The following is a 20,315-nucleotide window of genomic DNA, read 5'->3' as shown; positions in this document are numbered from 1 at the left end:
GGTCTTCAGCACCCTGCGTTGCTAAGGTCTTGCCACTCTCCATGCTGTAAGTAGATTCCCTGCCTTATCCAGTTCACATGGTAGATGGCTTTTTGCCCCTATATTTCCCTGTATGCAGTCAGTTTAAGTTGTGATAAAAGTAACTTGAGAATTAAATCATAATGAAATTATTAAGAGGCTCGCAAAGTGAATCTTGCCTTGCTTTTAATGTAGTATTGTTAGGGGGGAAATTTCTCAGCGCAAACGAAAATAAATCAGTACTGGGAATTGCATATGCTTCATACTGTGCAATTCAAAATATTTACTTGGATTTACACATCACTTATTTCAATGGCACTAGAAAGACAGTGAGCTGTTTTATTAGAAATGAGAACTTTCATTATTGGGTAGTTTAAAATGCAACAAATAAATAAAAGCGGCAATTCTTAGAGAAGTGCAGTGTTGCATTTTTTTAAAAAATGTCTTTGGGTGAAACGGAGCCATTTCATATTGGACATTTTCCAGAGGCATAGAGGTAAAGGATCACATCTCCTGACATTTTCAGCTTCCCTCTTAGCTTTTTGTCAAAAGCCTGGAGGTGTTCCAGAAGTTCCATTAGTGCAAACCCTCTGCAATCAAATGAGGGTAAGTGTAAAAACAGAGGAATGCACAACTCAACAACTTGAGGCAATTTTATTGCACATCTGACTCAAATGTTTAGACAGGATTTTGTGTTATTCAGGGATACAATATTTAAAATATAGTTTTGCATCCTAGCAAGAATTAATTCCAGCACAAGAAAAATCTAAGTCTGCTTCATAAGAATGCGAAACCACAGAAATCCATTGCAAGCTCGCCTATATTACATCCCAATCTTACCATAATAGAACTTGTATAAACAAGCAGTTTGTGAGCATAAAGCCATGTTATGCGCTATTTCTTTGTCACCTTGATTCCAAAAGTCAGCATTTGACTGAACAAGTGAGCTACCTCTTTCCATTTGTTTACTGGGCCAGCAGCCCTCTCTTGAAATGGCACTTATGAGAGGGAGCTTCTTTCTTTTCCTTATCTTCTTTTTCTATTTTTGTACTGATTTTTGTGAGGGCTCCAAAAGAACCTGTGGCTTGACAGTGTCCATTTTCATTTCCCCCATCAAAGCCTGCTTTCCAGACATTTCCATGCCATGTTGGCCTCAAGGAACAGCCCAAGGCCTTGACAGTGACCATGTTCTCCCATCACTCTCTTTTTTCTGCATGTGCTGTAGATTTGCAGCTTGTACTCTAATCTAGGATGTCCGAGTTCATGGTAGAGTGCAAAAAATAGCACATACAACCCCCAATATCAAAGAATGACATCCTGGTTTATAGCACATTCTTTTAGGAAGAGTCCCTCCATTCTCCCTTCACCATCGAAGAGAATATCCTCATTCTAATTCTAAGAAGTAAATACCTTTTTGTTTTCTCAGCCAGTTTTGTCTTTCCATTTCTGTTGTTGTTAAATCTGTTCCTGGATTTAAAAAAAATTAAACTGGTGGTTGTTTTTTCTTTGTTTTGTTTTTTTACAACAAAGCACCTCTGAACCCATCTAGCTGACCTACCATTTCTATCCAACTACCAGCAAAGTTCATCCATCAGAACAAAGATGGCAGCTTCTTTGCTAAAATCAGGCCTAAAGCCCAACTGGAATGGATCCTGATTCTGGAGCTCTGCAGCAACCATCTGCCCAAGCACCATTGTTAATGACTGGCTGATAGTTACTGATGTCTTCTGGGTCCAAGGAGGGTTTCTTTCCAGGATTGGTCTCACAACTGTCTCCTTCAGAGCATTTGGGGCCACTCACACTTTCAAAGAGGGAATTCCACTTCTTGCCTCAAACAGTCAGACCCTCTCTGCTCTATGTTATTAGCCCCAAAGGGTAAGGGTTATGCATACTGGTGGTAGACCAAATACTTCACAGTTGTTTGTTTAGGCTCCCATCAATAGAAGGAACAATCCTAGTTTACATTGGTAATATACTCTACTATAAAATCTCATATGATTTATTATTAGTTATTACCATCTTGCTGCCATTTGGCGCTCCCCGCTACATTGGGGTGCATGACCTGGGGGCTGCATGTTGTAATTTTGCATTGCTGCTGTTTTTATCTGGTTGAGCTTTTATATTGTATTTTATATTATGGTTTTATACTGTTGTTTTATACTTTGAATGGTTTTAACTTTTGTGAACCGCCCAGAGAGCCCTGGCTATTGGACGGTATAGAAATGTAATAAATAATAAATAAATAATAAAATAATAAAGTATTAAGACAAATTTATATTTTCTAATATTTAACACATCACACACCCCTGCACGTTCAGCCATTGCTACTGTATCACGAGACATTCTGAAGATGATAGCACTCTTGAATCTATTCCTTCAATAATATTTATAACCATCTTATAAATATTTATGCTCCAAGAATGATGCGCTGTTTCCTACTTAAAAATGGATATTGGAGAAAGGTGTATCATCATCTCATGTTTTATCCTTTAACTTACTCTCTCTCTGCCCCAGTCCCCAAATACATATACACATCAATTCAGACTTAACATTTTGTCTACTGTTTCCCCCCTTATAGCCTAAATTTTTATTTTTGGTTTTCTTTTTCTCTTTTGTGATGGTCCCTTACCTCTAACCAGCTGTTTAATCCTTATTTTATTTCTGCCTCTTCAAGTTTTTCTCTCTCCAAAAATATTGTTCACATTTACATAGCCCCATCATTCTGATCTATAACTACTTGACATGCAAAGTTATGACAATAGAAGGGGGTGTTACAAAACATCACTTCTTTCCAAATTGCACTTTCCAGAAGAAACTATATCAACTGATTCTTTCTTTTGTGAAATGTCACTTAAACAATTACAGTTATAATAGGGATGCTTTTGATGGATTTGTCAATTATGTTTAGTAGAAAATGATGTTCTAAGGAACTGACTATATTTGTTGTGTATCTATTTTAGGCAGCAAAGATATTAATCTGCCTAAAAAATCTTGCAAAAATATCAGTGTTTTTTGTGTTTCCATGTTTTATTGTGTCTTTGATTACAGAAAACAGAAAAGTTTTTTGGGGGAAACAAACTAAAATGGCACCCAAACATACAACTATCCCCCTTTTCAATTTGGTATCAGAAGATCTTACTTTACACTTTTACCCTATGGAGTGAAGAATTAAGAGGCTTTCTCCCATAGATTAGAAAGGGGAAATGCATTTTTATATTAAATTCTTTATTTAAAAAAATAACAACAGGAGACACATGTTTAAATGCATTTTCAGTATGGGGATTGTGTCCTTTCATCACTGTGGATTGTTACACCCCATTTATGAGACATTTAATTTTGACTCCATAGCTACCATAGCCCTTAAAATAAAAGTTGCAAAGAGGCAGAGGAAACTAAATCAGGTGCTCTGAGCATGAGAAACCATGCAAGCTTACATGCATGCACATTATGTAAATGAATAAAAACTTGCCACCTAAGATTATTAATCCGTGAAACAATACAGTTCAAAAATATGTATCTAGGATAGCATATAACATACATTTCAGCTGGGGTTCTCATTATTAGCCACATCACAGAGTACAATACTGGTTGCTGGAGCGGATTATAATGGGCCTGTGCAGACAACTCAGTAAGCTATGGTTAGGCCAATATTTATTTATTTTATTTTATTTTATTTATTTTATTACATTTATATACCGCCCCCCAGCCGAAGCTCTCTGGGTGGTTTACATAAGATTAAAACAATTAAAAACAATATACAAAATTTAAAACCACAAAAACATACAATATTCACAGAAACATATATCAAAATACAATTATAAGCAACTTTATAAACATCTATAAAAACAGATCCAGGATTGATGAAACTCATCACATATTTCTAAATGGCTGGGAAAAGAGAAAAAAATTAACATGGCACTGAAAAGACAGTAATGTTGACGCCAGCAATAGGGGTAGTGTGAGCATGTTTAAAGCATGGTTATGGAGCCACCATGGTTAGGAATGGTCCAGATGACACATTAAGCCATAATATTTAGCTCAAAATGTTTAACCACCAAGGATTAGAGTGCTTTCTGAACATGTAATTCTTTCATTAAAATATGGGTTGTTTTGTATTTAAAATTATTATTTCTGTATGGTGTTAGCTGCTTTTGCCTTACTTCAGGAGGGAAATATAGAATACAAATAACCATGATGATGATGAATATGATGGTGATGATTTTGCATAATAATTGAGGCTGCAATCCTAATCCCTTTACATGGAAGTAAATTCCATTGAAATCAATGAGATTTATTTACAAATATATATTTTTTACACTCTATGTGTAGTGACACACTGAACTCTAGCTTTCCAGGATTTACAATAGAAATAAGAGTACAAAAATATAGGCTGAAAGCTATAATTTGCCCTCCTATTCTGAACACAAAGGGGCCAGACAGGATGATACTGTTCTCCCAACATGTTTTCAGGAGTGAATCTATCTCTACCCAGCATGCTTGCTCTGCTTTCACTAGTCCTGCACATCCATGCAAAGATGGAGCATATGAATGCCACTCATATTGTATACAGATAGGAAGTATTTACATATTCAGTCCCCACATAGACATGTGGGGTTGATGGAGACAGGTAGGCAGAAAGAGATGGTGTGCATGCATGTATGCATAAGAATCTCCATGCAATGGGAAAGCAGAATCACCCAAATCATCCCTATGACTTGAATCATACTGACTAATACAAAGAAAGCTGCCTTATCATTGATCCATCTAGCTCAGCTGCCTTACCATTGATCCATCTAGTTCAGCCTTGTTGATAGTACTAGCAGTCAGGTTTTCAGAAAGAAGTCTTTCCCAGCCCTACCTGGAGATGCCAGGGAATGAACATGTGGAACAGAAGGTGGTGGGCTCCTTCATAGAGGTTTTTAAGCAGAAGCTGGACTAGATAGACAAATAGTCTGACCTAGTATAGGGCAGCTTCTTATGTCCCTTTGGTTGTAGAGCTCTGTCTCTGGAATACTGCCCCCAGTGCAGTTTGTCTGGTGTCTTTTTGGCAGCAGCCAAAGTTCTAATTTTTAAAGACATTAGCCCCCCCCCCCCCGCCGCCCCACTAATTTGAATGGTTTTACTCTGCTTAATGCCTACATGGTTTGTGTAGGTTTATTGGTTGTTATTGTTTGAACTATTTGTTATTCTTTTGTTAGCTGTCCTGAGAGTATAAGGAATGAATATAACTATATTTAAAACATAAAACTTAATGAATAAGTTCACCCCAGTATAGGGGCGAGACCATGGCAGACCTCGGTGGCAGGCTGAGCTGCTTCTCAGCCCAGTTGCTTGTAATCTTTAAACTGGAGGTAGGGTTAGGGACCTTAGACCTCACACTTTCAAAGTGTGACCCCTTCTGTTCAGTTACTGCACTGTGACTGAGTAATGACACCAGGATTTTACATTTAATTGTTCTGAAGAGAATACTGAAGCAGACCATGAAAGCATATTAGTAAATAATGTTAGAATATTGCTTAGAAGGTGAGGGTGTTTTTTTCAGACAGATATAACATGTATTTGATAAGCACAAATGGAAGTCTGAACTTCTATATATCAGTAAAATACAAAAAGCCTAGCAGACTGCCACAGACATTACTAAAACAAGGATTGTATGGTGCGTTACAAAGACGGCTGCCAACTGACCTTCCTGCTCTTCTGCCTTTAACAACCAATTTCATCAAGAAGTGAAATTTGTCATGGCATGGAGATACACATCAGTGATTAATGCCTACAAATCAAGCTGCTGAGGCTGGTGGCTCCAATATCGGTGGGGCTGTGAATCCATTCTGGGTTTCAGTCAGAACCAGCCAGAACTCTAAAAGAGCTACCCAAGGTGCTGCCTTAAACCCTAATTCTGACTGAAACCCAGAATGGATTCACCGCCCCACCGAAATCAGAGCCACCAGTCTCTAACACTTGAGCAGAGGCAGATATTGTAGATTTAAGAGCTTTTATTGTATACCAAATGATACCAAGTATTTCATAGTATTTCATAAGTATTTTATGAAAATGTAAAAGTCTGTCTTATAGCACAACATATTCCATGTCATTTCCATGTGTTTTTATGATTTTTTAGGAAGGGAGAGACTCCTCTCTCTCCCTTCCCCTTTGCATACACATTGCTACACTGAATTGGTTGCTACATCTCACTAGTAGTAATTGTGGAGGTCACTTGAAATGGAATCTGCAGATCCTATGCAGCTCACAATTTGAGTGCAGAGTCTCACCATGTGGATCCACTGCTCGGAAATATTCCTCAGAATAAACTATATAGCAGTGTCCAATCCACGTAATGAACTGCTGCACGCACACAAACAGCTTGCTATGTGGAATTAGCTACCATGTTAATTAAGTTTCAAGTGGCCTCCATGCTGCTTGTTCATTTGAATGGGACTTTGCCCTTCATTAACTGAGGTTGGCAGACTAACAGTCTCCAGATCAGCAACTAAGGAACAGCTGGGACTAAAGCCAAAGTCCACCATGTTTAAGTGCAAATGCAATTCAGTGGATCCCAAAGGATCCCAGAGTGTCAACATTCAAATATGGAAGCTCTATGGGAACATTTCTTTTTCCAAGTTTTCCTTTTTAAAACCAAACCAAACCACCGCCCGTTTTATTTTATGTTTAGCTAACTTTCCACATTATTTCCTCATTCCAGGGTGACTTACCCTCATTCTCTTGGCCATCTCAGCACAGGATCTGGTTTCACACTTCCCTGCAAAGTGAATGAGAAAATGAGCTGAGCCTGATTTTGATGCTGCTGGTGAATTACAAATAAGATCTAAAGTGGGAGTTTTCATTACATTTCACCTCCCACCTCCCAACCCCCCGCCCCAATGCATCTAATCCTGGCCTTGAGAATAATTTAAAGAGTAAAAGCACTGAAAGTGAGAATGCTGCTCTCTAACATTTGGCTAGCAGTGGAACTTTGTGGCAAGAAGCTTACATTCCCATAGAGCATCTCACATATTGAATGTTGACACTGTAGTGGTTTAAAGCCTCACTGAGCTGAATAGATATTGCTGAGCATGTAAGTTCACTACACAACACAATAGACACTTCCAATACATGCAAAATTAGACATAAAGATGAAATATGAATAGGAGTTACACAAAATCAAAGGGAAAAACAGGCTAATAAAAGACAGCCATGATTCTATCCTCATGATAATTGCTGCATTTCTACCAACAATTAACAGTCAAAATACGTACAGTATGCAGAATTTTGTAAGCATAATATATGGGAGGGGGTGATTGGAGTATATGACTTTTAGCCCTTTAATGCACCTATTATTCTATAATTTTTCATGCTTACATATCAAATCATCATGACTATTTGTCTTTTTGGGAAAACTGAAAAGAAACCAGGTTCTGGCTAGTATTGAATGTACAAGGGTGCAAGGCAGGTGAGCATCCAAGATGATCAAAAAATGGGAGAGAAGTCTCAGGATGCTATAGAAAAGTTTATTGTCACCATTACAAGACAATTTGTTGTTAATAATTTCTGTAGACATTATAACAACCCCCTGAAGAAGGCCTCAAAAAAAATAGGAGGCCGAAACACGTCAGACTTTTGTACAATAAACTTTTCTACAGCATCCTGAGACTTCTCTCCCTTTTTGTGTTAATATTGAATGTACAAAATGTTGCACAAACAAACAACAAGCAATGATGATTCTATAGGATAATAAAACTGCTCTTCAAATACCTCAAAGTCTGATGCATAGAAGAGGGCAAGACTAGGAGCCAAACTACACATTACACTAATTGTGTGGTAGGTAACTAAGGCCTCTCTCTCTCTCTCTCTCTCTCTAATTATTATTCTAGTGTAAGTGTGCATAGCTTTGGATTGGGACCACTACACTGCAGCAGGAGAAGATTAAACCTTCCCCACCCACCTGCACCCCATTTGCTTTTTGAACACCCCCCTCCCACAGGGGCAGGGGTTAACAAAAGAACAGTAGTTTCTATTTATATCATTGGAGGGTTTCCTTCTCCCCTTTTAACTCTATCATAGGGGATGAGTGGAGAAGCAAACAGTGAAAAGGAGACAGTTCAATCCTCCCCTTCTTGAGTGCAGTAGTCCTGATCCAATCCAGGGCTATTCGAGCTTATACTACAAGAAAACATTATTATTCTAGTTATTGTTATAAGCATCAGTTACATATATACAATTAGTGTAACATATCATTTGGGTCTAAAACTAGTGGACTTCAGTTACAGGAGAGTAGATTCTGGCTGAACCTTAGGAGAAAGCTCTTGACAGAGCAGTTTGACAATTGAACCAATTACTTACAGCATGTGACCCTCCAGATAATGGATTGCAACTCACATCATCTGTCATCATTGGGAATGCTGGCTAACACTGATGGGAGTTGTAGTCCACCAATATCTGCAGAGCCACATGTTCTCTACCCATGTGCTAGACTATGCCTTTGTATTCCAGTTACTGGGGATCATGAGCGAAAGGTTGCTGTTGCACTCATTATTTACTTGGGCACCTGGTTGGCTATTGTGCAAACAGAATTCTGGACTAGATAGACTTTTGGTCTGAGCCAGTAGGTCTTTTCTTACGTTCTTATGATGGACTCTGCACAGCTGAAAGTCTTCAAGAAAAGTCTGGGCAGCCATCTGTGGGGAATGCTCTAGCTCTGGATTTCCCGCATTAAGCAGAGAGTTGGAGTAGATAACCTCATTATATAGCTCCAGTTCTCCTCTCCCAAGTATCATTATTCAGAATTCTGAAGAGTAGTGCCCTTTCATGAACCTATTTATACATTTTGATGGGTTTTCAAAGTACTTTCATTAAGAGTCATTTCCTCCCTAGAATGTGGCTTCGAAGAAGCTAGTGTTTGGTGAATTGGAGCTGGAATCCAAATAGTTTAGCTCTGTCAGTAAGAAACAATTAGAACAGAGAAGGCAATCTAATAAGACAAAGTATGTTGAAACCTAACCCTTATCAGGTTACCCCTTTCTGCACCTTTTCCAGCTCTACAATATCCTCTTTGAGGTGTAGCAATCAGAACTGTACACAGTATTCCAAGTGTGCATAAGATTTGTATAAAGTCAGTATGATATTTTCTGTTGTTGTTGTTGTTGTTGTTGTTGTTGTTGTTGTTGTTATTTATTTATTACATTTCTATACCTCCCTATAGCCAAAGCTCTCTTTTCTAATAATTCCTAAAATGGAATTCGCCTTCTTTACATTGGATCAAAGTTTTGATTGAGCTATCCACCATGACCCCAATATCTCTTTCCTGGTTAGTAATCACCACCAGTTCAGATTCCATCAGTATTTCTAGCAGCACCTGCAGGGATACACAGTTTCCATCCCTGAATTAATTTTCCCTGCACCATTCTTTTTTAACATAATTGATGATGAGATGGTACTCTAATGGGCATGGTAGTTAACAACTCAATCAGTGCATAAATAATTGAGCATTAACCTTGAATTCCTAATTAATTGTTTTGTTTTAATAATTTGTCTCTGCTTTGTCCAGTGTTAATGTAGAATAAACTGAAAATAATGTGGAATAAACTGAAAATTATAGCCAATTACAGAAAAACACAGCTGAAGTCCAAATTTAAAAAATGTTGTCCTATTTTGCCAACTTGTTTTTGTGTCTTATTAGATATGATAAAATTATAATTAACATGGGGTTTAAAACTCCACATGAACAAAGAACATATAGCTCCTACTATGTGGAAATATCTCACATAGCGGACAAGCAAAAAGTAAACATAAATTACACACAAGGAGTGGGAGGACTTCTAAAGGAGAAATGTTTTAAACCTAATAGGAACATCACCTCAGCCAATACCTGCCCCCCACCCCACCATCAACATGTATGCTTGTTCTCTATATTAAGTTTGGCCTGGTACCTCACCAAAATGCAGTCATGTCTTTTTTTAATCCAAAACCATTTTGATAATGTTCTTCAAGAACTGACTGTGTGGAGAAATAGTCTGCTTTAGACACAGAAATATGCTAGATTGTGATTACTCAAAATAACTGTATCCATCATGGTTATACATTTCTATTGAAGAATATAAGAACATAAGAAGAGCCAGTTGGATCAGAGCACGGGTCCATCTAATCCAGCACTCTGTTCACACAGTGGCCAACCAGCTGCCCATGGGAAACCCACAAGCAGGACATGAGTACCACAGCATCCTCTCACCCACATTCCCCAGCAACTGGTGTACATAGGCATATTGTATCTGATAGTGGAGGTATCACATAGCTATCAGGACTAGTAGCTATTGATAGGCTTCTCCTCCAGGAAGGAAGAATGTCGTTCATATTTAGAAACTGGAAATATCATGTCCATCTTTCACTTTAATGTTCCACATATTTCATATTCATTGTCATATTTATTTTATAAACTCAACATTCTCCAGAAGACAGTGTGAGCACACTGCTAAGTGAGCAGTGGCATTTTTTTTTATCAAGCTGGCCTCCGACATATCATTAGAACTGAGTCAGAGCTCTAAACAGTCTAATCTGAGAAGTAACTAAATCTACCTAATGGCCAAATTGCACATTATGTTAATCTCATGGTTTGCTCTTCACTGCAAGAGTTTTATTTCACAAACAGCCCATGCTGAGGGACCAATCCAGAATGCAGCAGAGAGCAAATGGTAAAACAACAACAACAACAACAACAACAACAACCTTACTACACAGGATTGCTCGTGATTATTTGCGAAAGATAAAAGTTGCACTCTGGGTCATACCATATAGTTAACATGTAGTTTGGTCCTAACAGACTGAATTAATTGAAGATATGGTTTTCCTTAGGGGTAGAATTACAGAATAGCAGAGTTGGAAGGGGCCTACAAGGCCATCGAGTCCAACCCTCTGCTCAATGCAGGGTACATCAACTTGGTGTTTCCAATGTGCTAACGCAGTGAGACTGAGGAGTTATTTTGTTTTCTTGCTGACAGAATAACAGATTTCATGAAGTGAAATACTTTTTTTCTTTGACTGTTAGCTAAGAATTGGAGTCTGTTCCATACCTTCATTATCTAAATTCTTAGATAGTGCATTAGTTAGCATGTTGTTTTTGTTTATCTTTGATTCCTGTTTTGACAATTCACTTTTAAGAAATCATGATGCTAGTGAATGTTCCTGCAGTAGGACCTAAATTTGCACAGAGCTGAACACTGATTACTGGATGGGCAGAAGGGGGTGACAATCTGTGTCAATTTCCTGTTTTACCACAATAAACCACCGTTGACTCTAGAAGGATGGAGGACCCTGTGGAACAGCATGAGAGGTGGTGCTTGGGGAAGGGGGAAATGATGAAGATCACTTCCAACTTTTCTGCAGAAAGATCTGAGTCACTTATACAAATGGTAGGAGCCCTTCGATCCACAGAACAGCAGATCTGGAGTGCTTCTCTCATAAGATGGGCATTTGTTATCACAACATTCCCATTGAACATTGTTGTTTTTATACTGTTGTTTTTATGTTTCTGATGGTTTTTTAAATTTTGTATACTTTTTAATGTTTACCATTTTTAACTGTTGTAAGCCACCTAGAGAGCTTCAGCTGTGGGGCGGTATATATAAATGTAATAAATAAATAAGTAAAATTGAAGTAGATTTTAATCATTCGTTACTTGTGTAATAGACAACACATATCTCATTAACAGGCAACTAATTTTTAAAACAGTCTGGTAAACTTGAGTGAGACACAAAGGAAATTAAATTTAATGCAACCGTATAATTTTTATCCTTAAGGAAGCTTTGTAGCCTGTTAAAACTACGAGTTTGATTATAGTTATGGTTTAAATACCTCCCCTTTTTGCTAAGAGGAAACCACCCCAAAAATTCTGAATGACAAAATAAATTCTTGCATATGCTAGCATCTGTGTCATTCAGAATTTTTGAGGTGGTTTCCTCTTGTTTTAATTGTAATCACAACACACATAGATAGAAAGTAATTGATTTAAAGAATAAATCAATTTTTGTGAACCGCCCAGAGAGCTTTGGCTATTGAGCAGTATAAAAATGTAATAAATAAAATAATAAAATAAATAATAATAAATTTGGGGATTATTTTCCCCCTGTATATAACAACTAGATTACAAGAAAATACTTGTTTGTATCAACCATCCTTAGGAAGGCTAATAGATGAAGTTTGTTAGTTTAGGGAAAAGAGTGCTTCTAAATTATAGTTCCGTAAGAATGATATGTAGTGCTTCTACAGGATTCTTATAGTTTGATGACTCTCAAGTGAATAAGGGGCACTCAACATACTCTGGATATTTAGGTATGGGAAATGCATATGTATCAAAGAGCATCTTCTGCATCAAAGATCTTCTATCTTTGAGGACATTTTTTTGTTTCAGTGTGCTATTAGCATGTGATTTTATTCTGCCAATCGAAGGCAGTATGTTAATACAGTCAAGTTATAATGCTATTGCTGATTGATACAAATATTTTATTTATTAGAAATAGATAAATGGTATTGTAAACTGTGACTATTCTGTTTGCTTCTTTCTCACTTAGCACCAGAAAACTTCAACACATGACAGAAATGAAGATACAAATAAATACAGCAATACACTAAATCACATAGCAACAAATACATGTTGAATAGTGCATTATCCAAGATGGATCGAGTGTGAGTCATGTACACATATGTGCACCTGTGTCTGTGTTTATAAACTATGTAAAGAAATGGATTGCTATATTATATTCAAATAGTTGAAAAGATGCTTTTTTAAAATCTCCAAATGACTTTTTCTGTAATTATGACATATTTTCGACAGCTGTATTTTAGAGTAGAAAAATACGCATTTATTCTCACAATCACAAGGAGATGTTGCAATATACAATGTTTCAGAGGTCTTCATTCTCAACCGTTTATTACTTTTAATGCAAATGTCTATTGTGGGTGGAACGAGGGGGGAAATAAAGAGGCGAGACCAATATGTATGGTATCAAATTTGGGCCACATTTATTAAAATATCTGCAAAGGGAAACTGGGCAGGCCCTAATCTACGCCAGCAACTAGCTAGACATTATATCGGGTAAAGCATTCTATGTCTGGAGTGTGGTGTCAGACGATCGCCACACCCAGGCCATACCCATTTTGGGGAGGATAGACCCACCCATGCCACTCCCCACTCTGGGCCACAAAACACTGGGTGGAGTGACGAGTCACCCTAACAGATAACCCTTATCCCCCCCACTGGGGCTGCAAAACCCTCAGTGGAAGACCTCAGGCATCACCTGTCACCAAACAACAGTGCCACAGAATGATCACCATCCATTTCCTTTAAGTGTGTCTGCCCCTACCAGCCTAAGCCAAATGTGACCAAATTAAACTGAATTAAAATATATTGCAACTCCTAAGTCACTCTCTTCCCAATTACAGTGTGAAGTAGGCAAAAAGACACATAGCCCCTGACAATCTGGCTATGAGCCAAAAATTCCTACTTGGCCCCCAATAGGACGATCAGATAAATCCACACTGCATACAGGCATTGTGGGAGGGAGCCACAATGAGAAAAGGCTGAGAGGCTGGTGTGCATCTGTCTTTTGTAAACTCAGCCGCCCCACCCCTGACCAATAGCCCAACCTGATCGCTCCAATAGTGATCAGGCACATCTCTTTCTCCCCCTCCACCTGAAACAGCCTCCCCGCGGCCAGGCAAGCCGGACACAGGGGAAGGGCACTTATGACTGCATAAAAACTGAAGTCTCAAAAACAGTGTACAGCAGCAGTGTACTCAGTTGTTAACATTATCAGGATTTACAATTACATAACACAGGGCCTTCCTAGACGAGGCCTTAGCGCGCTTTGAGACCCGGTTTCCCTGCTGTGCGTCCAGATGACCCACAGGGGAATCCGGGCCTAGGCCGCACTGAGGCCTCCTCTAACGCGCCATAAGCGAAGTCGCTTATGGCGCGCCTTTTTCACAGCCCCGGCCTCAGGACAGGGCTGCGAAATGTCTAGGAAGGTCCGTGGCTTTTTGCAACTACTTGCTTACTCGCGAGTAGCCGCAAAAAGCCACTGACCTGGCACAGCGCTCATATGAGCGCTGTGCCCATCGGCCCGGGGTGGGGGGAAGAGAGGGGCAGGGGGAAGGCCAGACCCAGCAGGACGGGGGGGAGAGCAGACATTGGGGATGGCAAGGGGGGAGGGCGGGGGAGAGAGAGAGCGCTGGGCGCCGCCGCCTGAGCAAGCAGGCGAGCGGCGCTGCCAGGGCAAGGCCTGGCATGGGGGGGTTTGCCCAGGCAAGCGCCGGGCGCCGCCGCCCAAACAATCAGGCGAGCGGCGCTGCCAGGGCAAGGCCGGGGACAGGGAGGGGAGGCTTCGGTTTTTTTTAAAAAAACGGACTTACCTTCTCCGCAGTCTTCAGGCCGCACGTGGCCCCTTTAAACTTAAAAAAAATGGCGGACGCTGCAGGGATCCCGACGTCCCTGCGCATCCCGCGTCTGGAAGCCCGGGCAGCGTGCGCTAACATCAGCGCACCGTCGCCCCGCCTCCCTGCCGGCTTATCCCGGCAGGTCTAGCAAAGCCCACAAAGAAACAGCTTTCAGTTCCACCACCATGAAACATATAATCACTATTATTTGGAAAAGAAAGATACAGTGGCCCCAGTTAGGGAACCTGGAGTACTGCAGACAGCCTATGACTGCACTTCTAAGGGTCGATTCTATGCATGTTTAGACAGAACAAAATCCTACAACTACCAGCATGGCTGTTTGGGAAATGCTGGTAGTTGTAGGGCTCTTTTCTGTCTAAACATGCATAGGATTACACCCCAAGTGTCTTGCTGATTATTAGCATAGTGCTGAAGACTTCTAATCCTAACAATACCGCTTCCTCATTTTATATAAATCGGTAAGATCTGGCCAAAGTTAAATAATTCTAAGTCCCATTTATTTAAATGAAAAATAAATAAATATGTACTGTGACTATCCTGCTTGCTTCTTTTCTCACTTAACACCACAAAACTTCAACACATGATAGATATGAAGGTACAAATAGAAACCAATTCCCACAGAAACTGGTTTCCTAGAGAAACCAATTGAAATTAAAAATGCTTAACTTTATAGGGTGCAATACAGCCACTGCTTTCGCACATTTGATTTCTACTTTTATCAACATCCCACATTTTAAGAAGCAGCAGATACAACTTTGATTTTATTAATGTTTGCGTAAGGCAAAAAACTTAGTCTTACCTTTTTTTCTCAAGTCATTTAATAACTTGGAATCCTTGTGAAGAATATCACTTACTAATTTGATCTCAATATTTTGAGACAATAGATCTTGCAACTTCTCAAAAAGATGCTTTCCCTGCAGGGAAAAAAAAAAAAAAAACAGCAGAGAAAACGTATTTGGGATTGATTGTTAAATCAAACTATATCGTATATGTGTGTGTATGTATATGCATACATACATACATACATGTATGTATTTTGAATTTTTTTAATAATAATAATAATAATAATAATAATAATAATAATAATAATAATAGTAAAGGAAGTCAGGGTCCACCTGAGAACCCCGCAGGGTAGGCTCCTGGACCAAACTTCCTGAACTCCCAAGTTGCCCACCTCCCTGCCCTGTCCACAACCGGGATGAGCCAGATGTTCGCAGGAATAAACCACAGACACACAGTTAGGGACCAAAGCAACTTTATTGCAATCACTAAAACTAACACGTGAGGCCTTGGTCATAAAACAGCCCCTTAAAAGAATAGAAAGGGGAAGAATAAAGAAAGGGGGAGGGAAAAGGGATATGGACAAGGAAGAGTGAGGAGAGAAGGTGAGGAAAAGCTCTAATACTTAGCCATTACCCCAAGAAGCATTCATACGACCCCACACCCAGCCAACAGCCTTCTCCAGAACACCCACACATGTTAAAACATAAAAAAACCTTTCTAACTCCGGGCAACTGGCATAGTTGCCACGGACCTGATCTTCCCACTTGACATACACACGCACCACCAAGGAAGATGGAGGAACTTTTTCATAAAGCTTTTTATCTCTTTTTGGGACCCCAGGTCCCATGACCTGAATAAACCAACCCGTGCCCTTCCCGGGCTATCGCCCACCCTCCTCCCAGAGGGGCCAAGCCACCTCTTTTTCCCATAGCTGAATCCTGTTTAGTGTGTCCAACACCCTGACAATCTCCAGGTGCCAGTGGGAGTTGGACTGGCTCAGGACAGGAATGACCTTGGCTGGCGGCCACGAAAGCCTGGCACAGCCAGTTTGAACAATAGACCATAGATCCTACCTAGGGCAGATCTTACACCCTCATAGCAACAACAGGTTAAAGGTACAGACTTGTACCCCTATCCTTCACATGCCCCCTTTTGAAAGATGAGGCTTGGAGGCGATTCCCCCAAGCCCTTCATCCATCCCCCCATCCTGCATTTCAAAAGGATGCACACACCGTTTTTTGGTCCTAATCAGCTAGAAAATGGACCTGGGACAGCCCATCCTCCAAAACATTATCCCATCCTCAAATGTGTGAAATTTCAAAGTCATAATTCTGCAAAGCCAGGCTCCACAACAGTTTGCTGTTAGAGCCTTTCATGCGGGACAGCCAGCATAAGGGGGAGTGATCCATTTGAAGCTGAAAGCGTCACCCCCACAGGTAGGGTAGCAGTTTCCCCACTGCCCACACAATCGCCAAACATTCCTTCTCAATGGTTGACAGGGCCTTTTCCTGGAGCAATAACTTCTTGCTCAGACAGGCAACAGGGTGAAGATGTTGGTGCCCCCCCTCTTGCAACAGCACCGCCCCCAACCCGGTCTCCGAAGCATCAGTCTGTAGCACAAACTGCCGCCCAAAGTCTGGGGCTTGCGGAATAGGGGCAGCCATTAGGCGAGTCTTTAACAAATCAAAAGCCTGCTGACATATGGCCATCCACTGCACCTGCAAAGGCTTCCGTTTCTGGCACAGGTCCATAAGGGGGGCAGCCGCAGCACTGAAGTGGGGTACAAAGCATCGATAATAGCCTGCCAGGCCCAGGAACGACTGCACTTGCTTTTTAGTCTTGGGCACCAGCCAGTCTCGAATAGTCTTGATCTTTGCCTCTAATGGGTTGATGTTTCCTCCCCCCTCTCGATGCCCCAAATACACTACTTCCCCTAGGCCAAACTCACATTTTGATGCTTTTATGGTCAACCCTGCCGCCTGGACCTGATCAAACACCTGGCGCACATGGGACAGATGCTGCTCTTACGTTTGAGACTAAATGGCCAAATCGTCCAAATAAGCACAGGCAAAGTCCCCCAGCCCATCCAGAAGCCCATCCATTAACCTCATGAATGTGGCTGGACCATTTTTAACCCCGAAGGGCAACACAGTAAACTCAAAGAGTCCTTTATGAGTCACAAAAGCAGATTTCCGGGCAGCCTCCTCGTCCAGGGGCACCTGCCAATAACCCTTAGTTAAATTTAAGGTGGTAATAAACCCCAGCTGCTCAATCAGCTGATCCGAACAAGGCATTAGATACAGATCTGATTGGGTCAAAGCATTGACCCATCTAAAGTCCACGCAGAAACGGACTCCCCCCGCCTTGGGGCTTAGCCACGAGCACCACCAGTGAGGACCAGGGACTATGGGAAGGCTTACCCGCCTCTCCCTTTGGATCAAGGCGGGGAACAGCATTACTACAACAATGCAATATAAACCAAATGCATACAACTAATTAAAAGAACATATAAAACCAATAAAATATTAAAATAACAATCAGGGCATCTTAAAATTCTTAGGTTTAAAATTCATCTGGGTAGGCCTGCTGGAAGAGACTAGTTGTTATAGCTATCTTAAACTCAGGAAGAGTGAAGTTGATGAATCTCCTCTGGCAGGCCATTCCACAGTCTGGGGGGGGGGTGACAGAAGAAAAGGTCCTCTGGACAACAGTTGTCAGCTTAGTTTTGGGTGACTGAAGTAAATTCTCCCCAGAGGATCTGAGTATGTGGGGCAGATTGTATGGGGGAAGGCGATCCTGTACATAACCTGGACCCAAAGGCTTTAAAGATAATGGCCAACACTTTGTACTTTGCCCAGTAACTATAACTGGCAGCCAGTGGAGTGATTTTAATAATATACTTCAATGGAACTTGACACTGTTTTCTGGAAGAAGCATTTAAAGTTGCTAGAATCATGAAGTAGATAACAGGCATGATAACATGTTGTATTTCCCTTAAATATCAGCATTTTGTGAGATATGCAACTCCCTATTCAACCATGAAAGTCAATAAGGAGCCTTAAAATACTTACTATATCTAAACCTAGCCTATTTAACACAGAGGTCGTTTCTACACCTGCCTTTTTCCTGGGATCATTCCGGGATCTTCCCTGTACATCCAAATGACACACAGGGGATCCTGGGAGCAGGCAGGGACATCCCTCCATTTTCCCGAGTTAATCTTTAGGTGTAGAAAGGGCCAGAGTTGCTGTAAGAGAAAAATGAGATGATGGAATATTGCAATATTCTATGAACTCTTGGGATAAGGTAATGCTGAAATTTAAATAAATAATTCCTCTCATATATTTGTCACTGTATAGTCTGAACTCTCAGAAGATGTTCAGATCCTCATGTAGCTGGAGTTTAACCCTGGATTATTATTGTTATTATTTTGCTGTAAGATTTCCATTGTTACAATGCAGTCATAGCAATGATATAAAAGTCAGCCCTATTTCCAAGTACAAATGAATGTCTTCAAAAATAAATGAAATGGTGGCAGCCACATTCATTGCTCATTTATTGTACACTGCTCTGGAATCTGTTTAAATGTTAAACAGTATATAAATGTTGTAAATCAATCAATCAAATGGCATCTTTTGTCACTCTCAGTAAATGTAACATGAAAACCACAAATCAAATGAACACAAGTATACCTTTGCAAGCTCTGACTGTCCTAAATGGAGTCACCCTGATCCAGAGGATTCTTGTATGTGCCAGAGCTGTGCTGTGCATATGTAGTTTCTGCATGAGCAAAGGTTTTACATTCACTTGACACTGGAAAAGGTGCATGTTTGCACCCCCATCACTTAGTAACATGTAGTTTTTGCTTAGTTCAGGTTTATTTGAACTGGAGTTCTAAACCCTTTCACAACTTCCACAGTAGCCGTTTCACCAATAACACCAATGCCAGCATTCTAACATTCTGGCCTTATCTACACCAAGTAGGATATTTCACTATGAAAGTGTTATATAAAAGGCAGGCGCCATACTACTGCTTTATAGTAGCGTTGAAGTGCACTGTTGGGGCCCATTGACACATACCATCTACCGCTTTCATACCGCTATATCCTGCTTGGTGTAGATTAGGCCACTGATGTCAATAGAACAGGTGCTGATCTACTGAACAGCTACTCCCCCCCCCATATATAACCCTTGTCTTATGTTTTAAACTCATCCAATTCAGAAATAAATGACACATTAAACATCTTTATGTGAACATTTCTATCTAAAAATGTAAGCATTTACACAAAACTAACTTGCAAGGCTTTTTTTTGGTTGGTGTTGCTTCAGTTCTTTTGTTTGAATGAAAGTATATAGGAGTGGATTTTTTCAAGGAAGTCATTTAAAAATACAGGTGTGGATTATTAATTTTATTGTTGAGTTGAGGACTATTCTGGGAGAATGGAAACTTGCTAAACTTTATCTTCAGCTTCAAGGCATCCTCTGTGGCAAAAACCCAGAGTTCTTGACTAAGGGCTCATCTACACCTGCAGCCCTTTGGGGAGCGGGGAGGGACAATCACGGAGTTTTCCATTTCTGGGATCGTCCCTCTGGGGCCACACGCCAGCAAGTTGTCCCAGAAGTAAAGAGGGGTGTTCCAGGGTGCCATTTTATTTATTTTTAAAGAGAAGACATTTGCACAATTGTGTAGGCACAAACCTGCTCAAAGGAATGATTTTTTAAAACACACACAGGCCGTTTCTACACCTGCCTTTCCCCCCCCCCCCGGGATTGTCCCGGGATCATCCCTGTACATCCAAATGACACACAGGGGATCCTGAGAGCAGGCAGTGATGATCCCTCCATTTGCCTGGGATAATCCTTAGGTGTAGAAAGCCCCCATGCATACAACAAATTTGGCCCTGAAAGATGGCAAAATTGCTCTCCCCCTCATCCCCGATGCCCCTGAACTGCCCCCCCTTACAGAGCTCCATGCCCATTTCATGAGCCCTGCTACTCGTGGGGAAGAAGGAGGACCCTGAGAGAGAGAGCCACACCTGAGTAGCTCAGGATGTTTCCAAGACTGCAGAAAA

At 40.5% G+C, this 20,315-nt stretch overlaps 1 protein-coding gene across 1 annotated transcript in view; it reads right to left on the bottom strand.

Annotated features, from left to right (window-relative positions):
* The window catches only part of PLD5 (phospholipase D family member 5), a 127,020-nt gene that overhangs the window by 28,305 nt on the left and 78,400 nt on the right, over positions 1-20,315 (bottom strand). Inside the window, exon 4 of the mRNA XM_063125639.1 lies at positions 15,260-15,374. Coding sequence (XP_062981709.1) covers positions 15,260-15,374 — 115 coding nt within the window. The remainder of the gene's footprint in view (positions 1-15,259; positions 15,375-20,315) is intronic.

The sequence above is a fragment of the Elgaria multicarinata genome, chromosome 4 (genome assembly GCF_023053635.1).
Source record: "Elgaria multicarinata webbii isolate HBS135686 ecotype San Diego chromosome 4, rElgMul1.1.pri, whole genome shotgun sequence".
NCBI classification, from domain to species: domain Eukaryota; kingdom Metazoa; phylum Chordata; class Lepidosauria; order Squamata; family Anguidae; genus Elgaria; species Elgaria multicarinata.
Note: the sequence above shows the minus strand (reverse complement) of the source record. Positions and strands in the feature narration are given on the sequence as shown.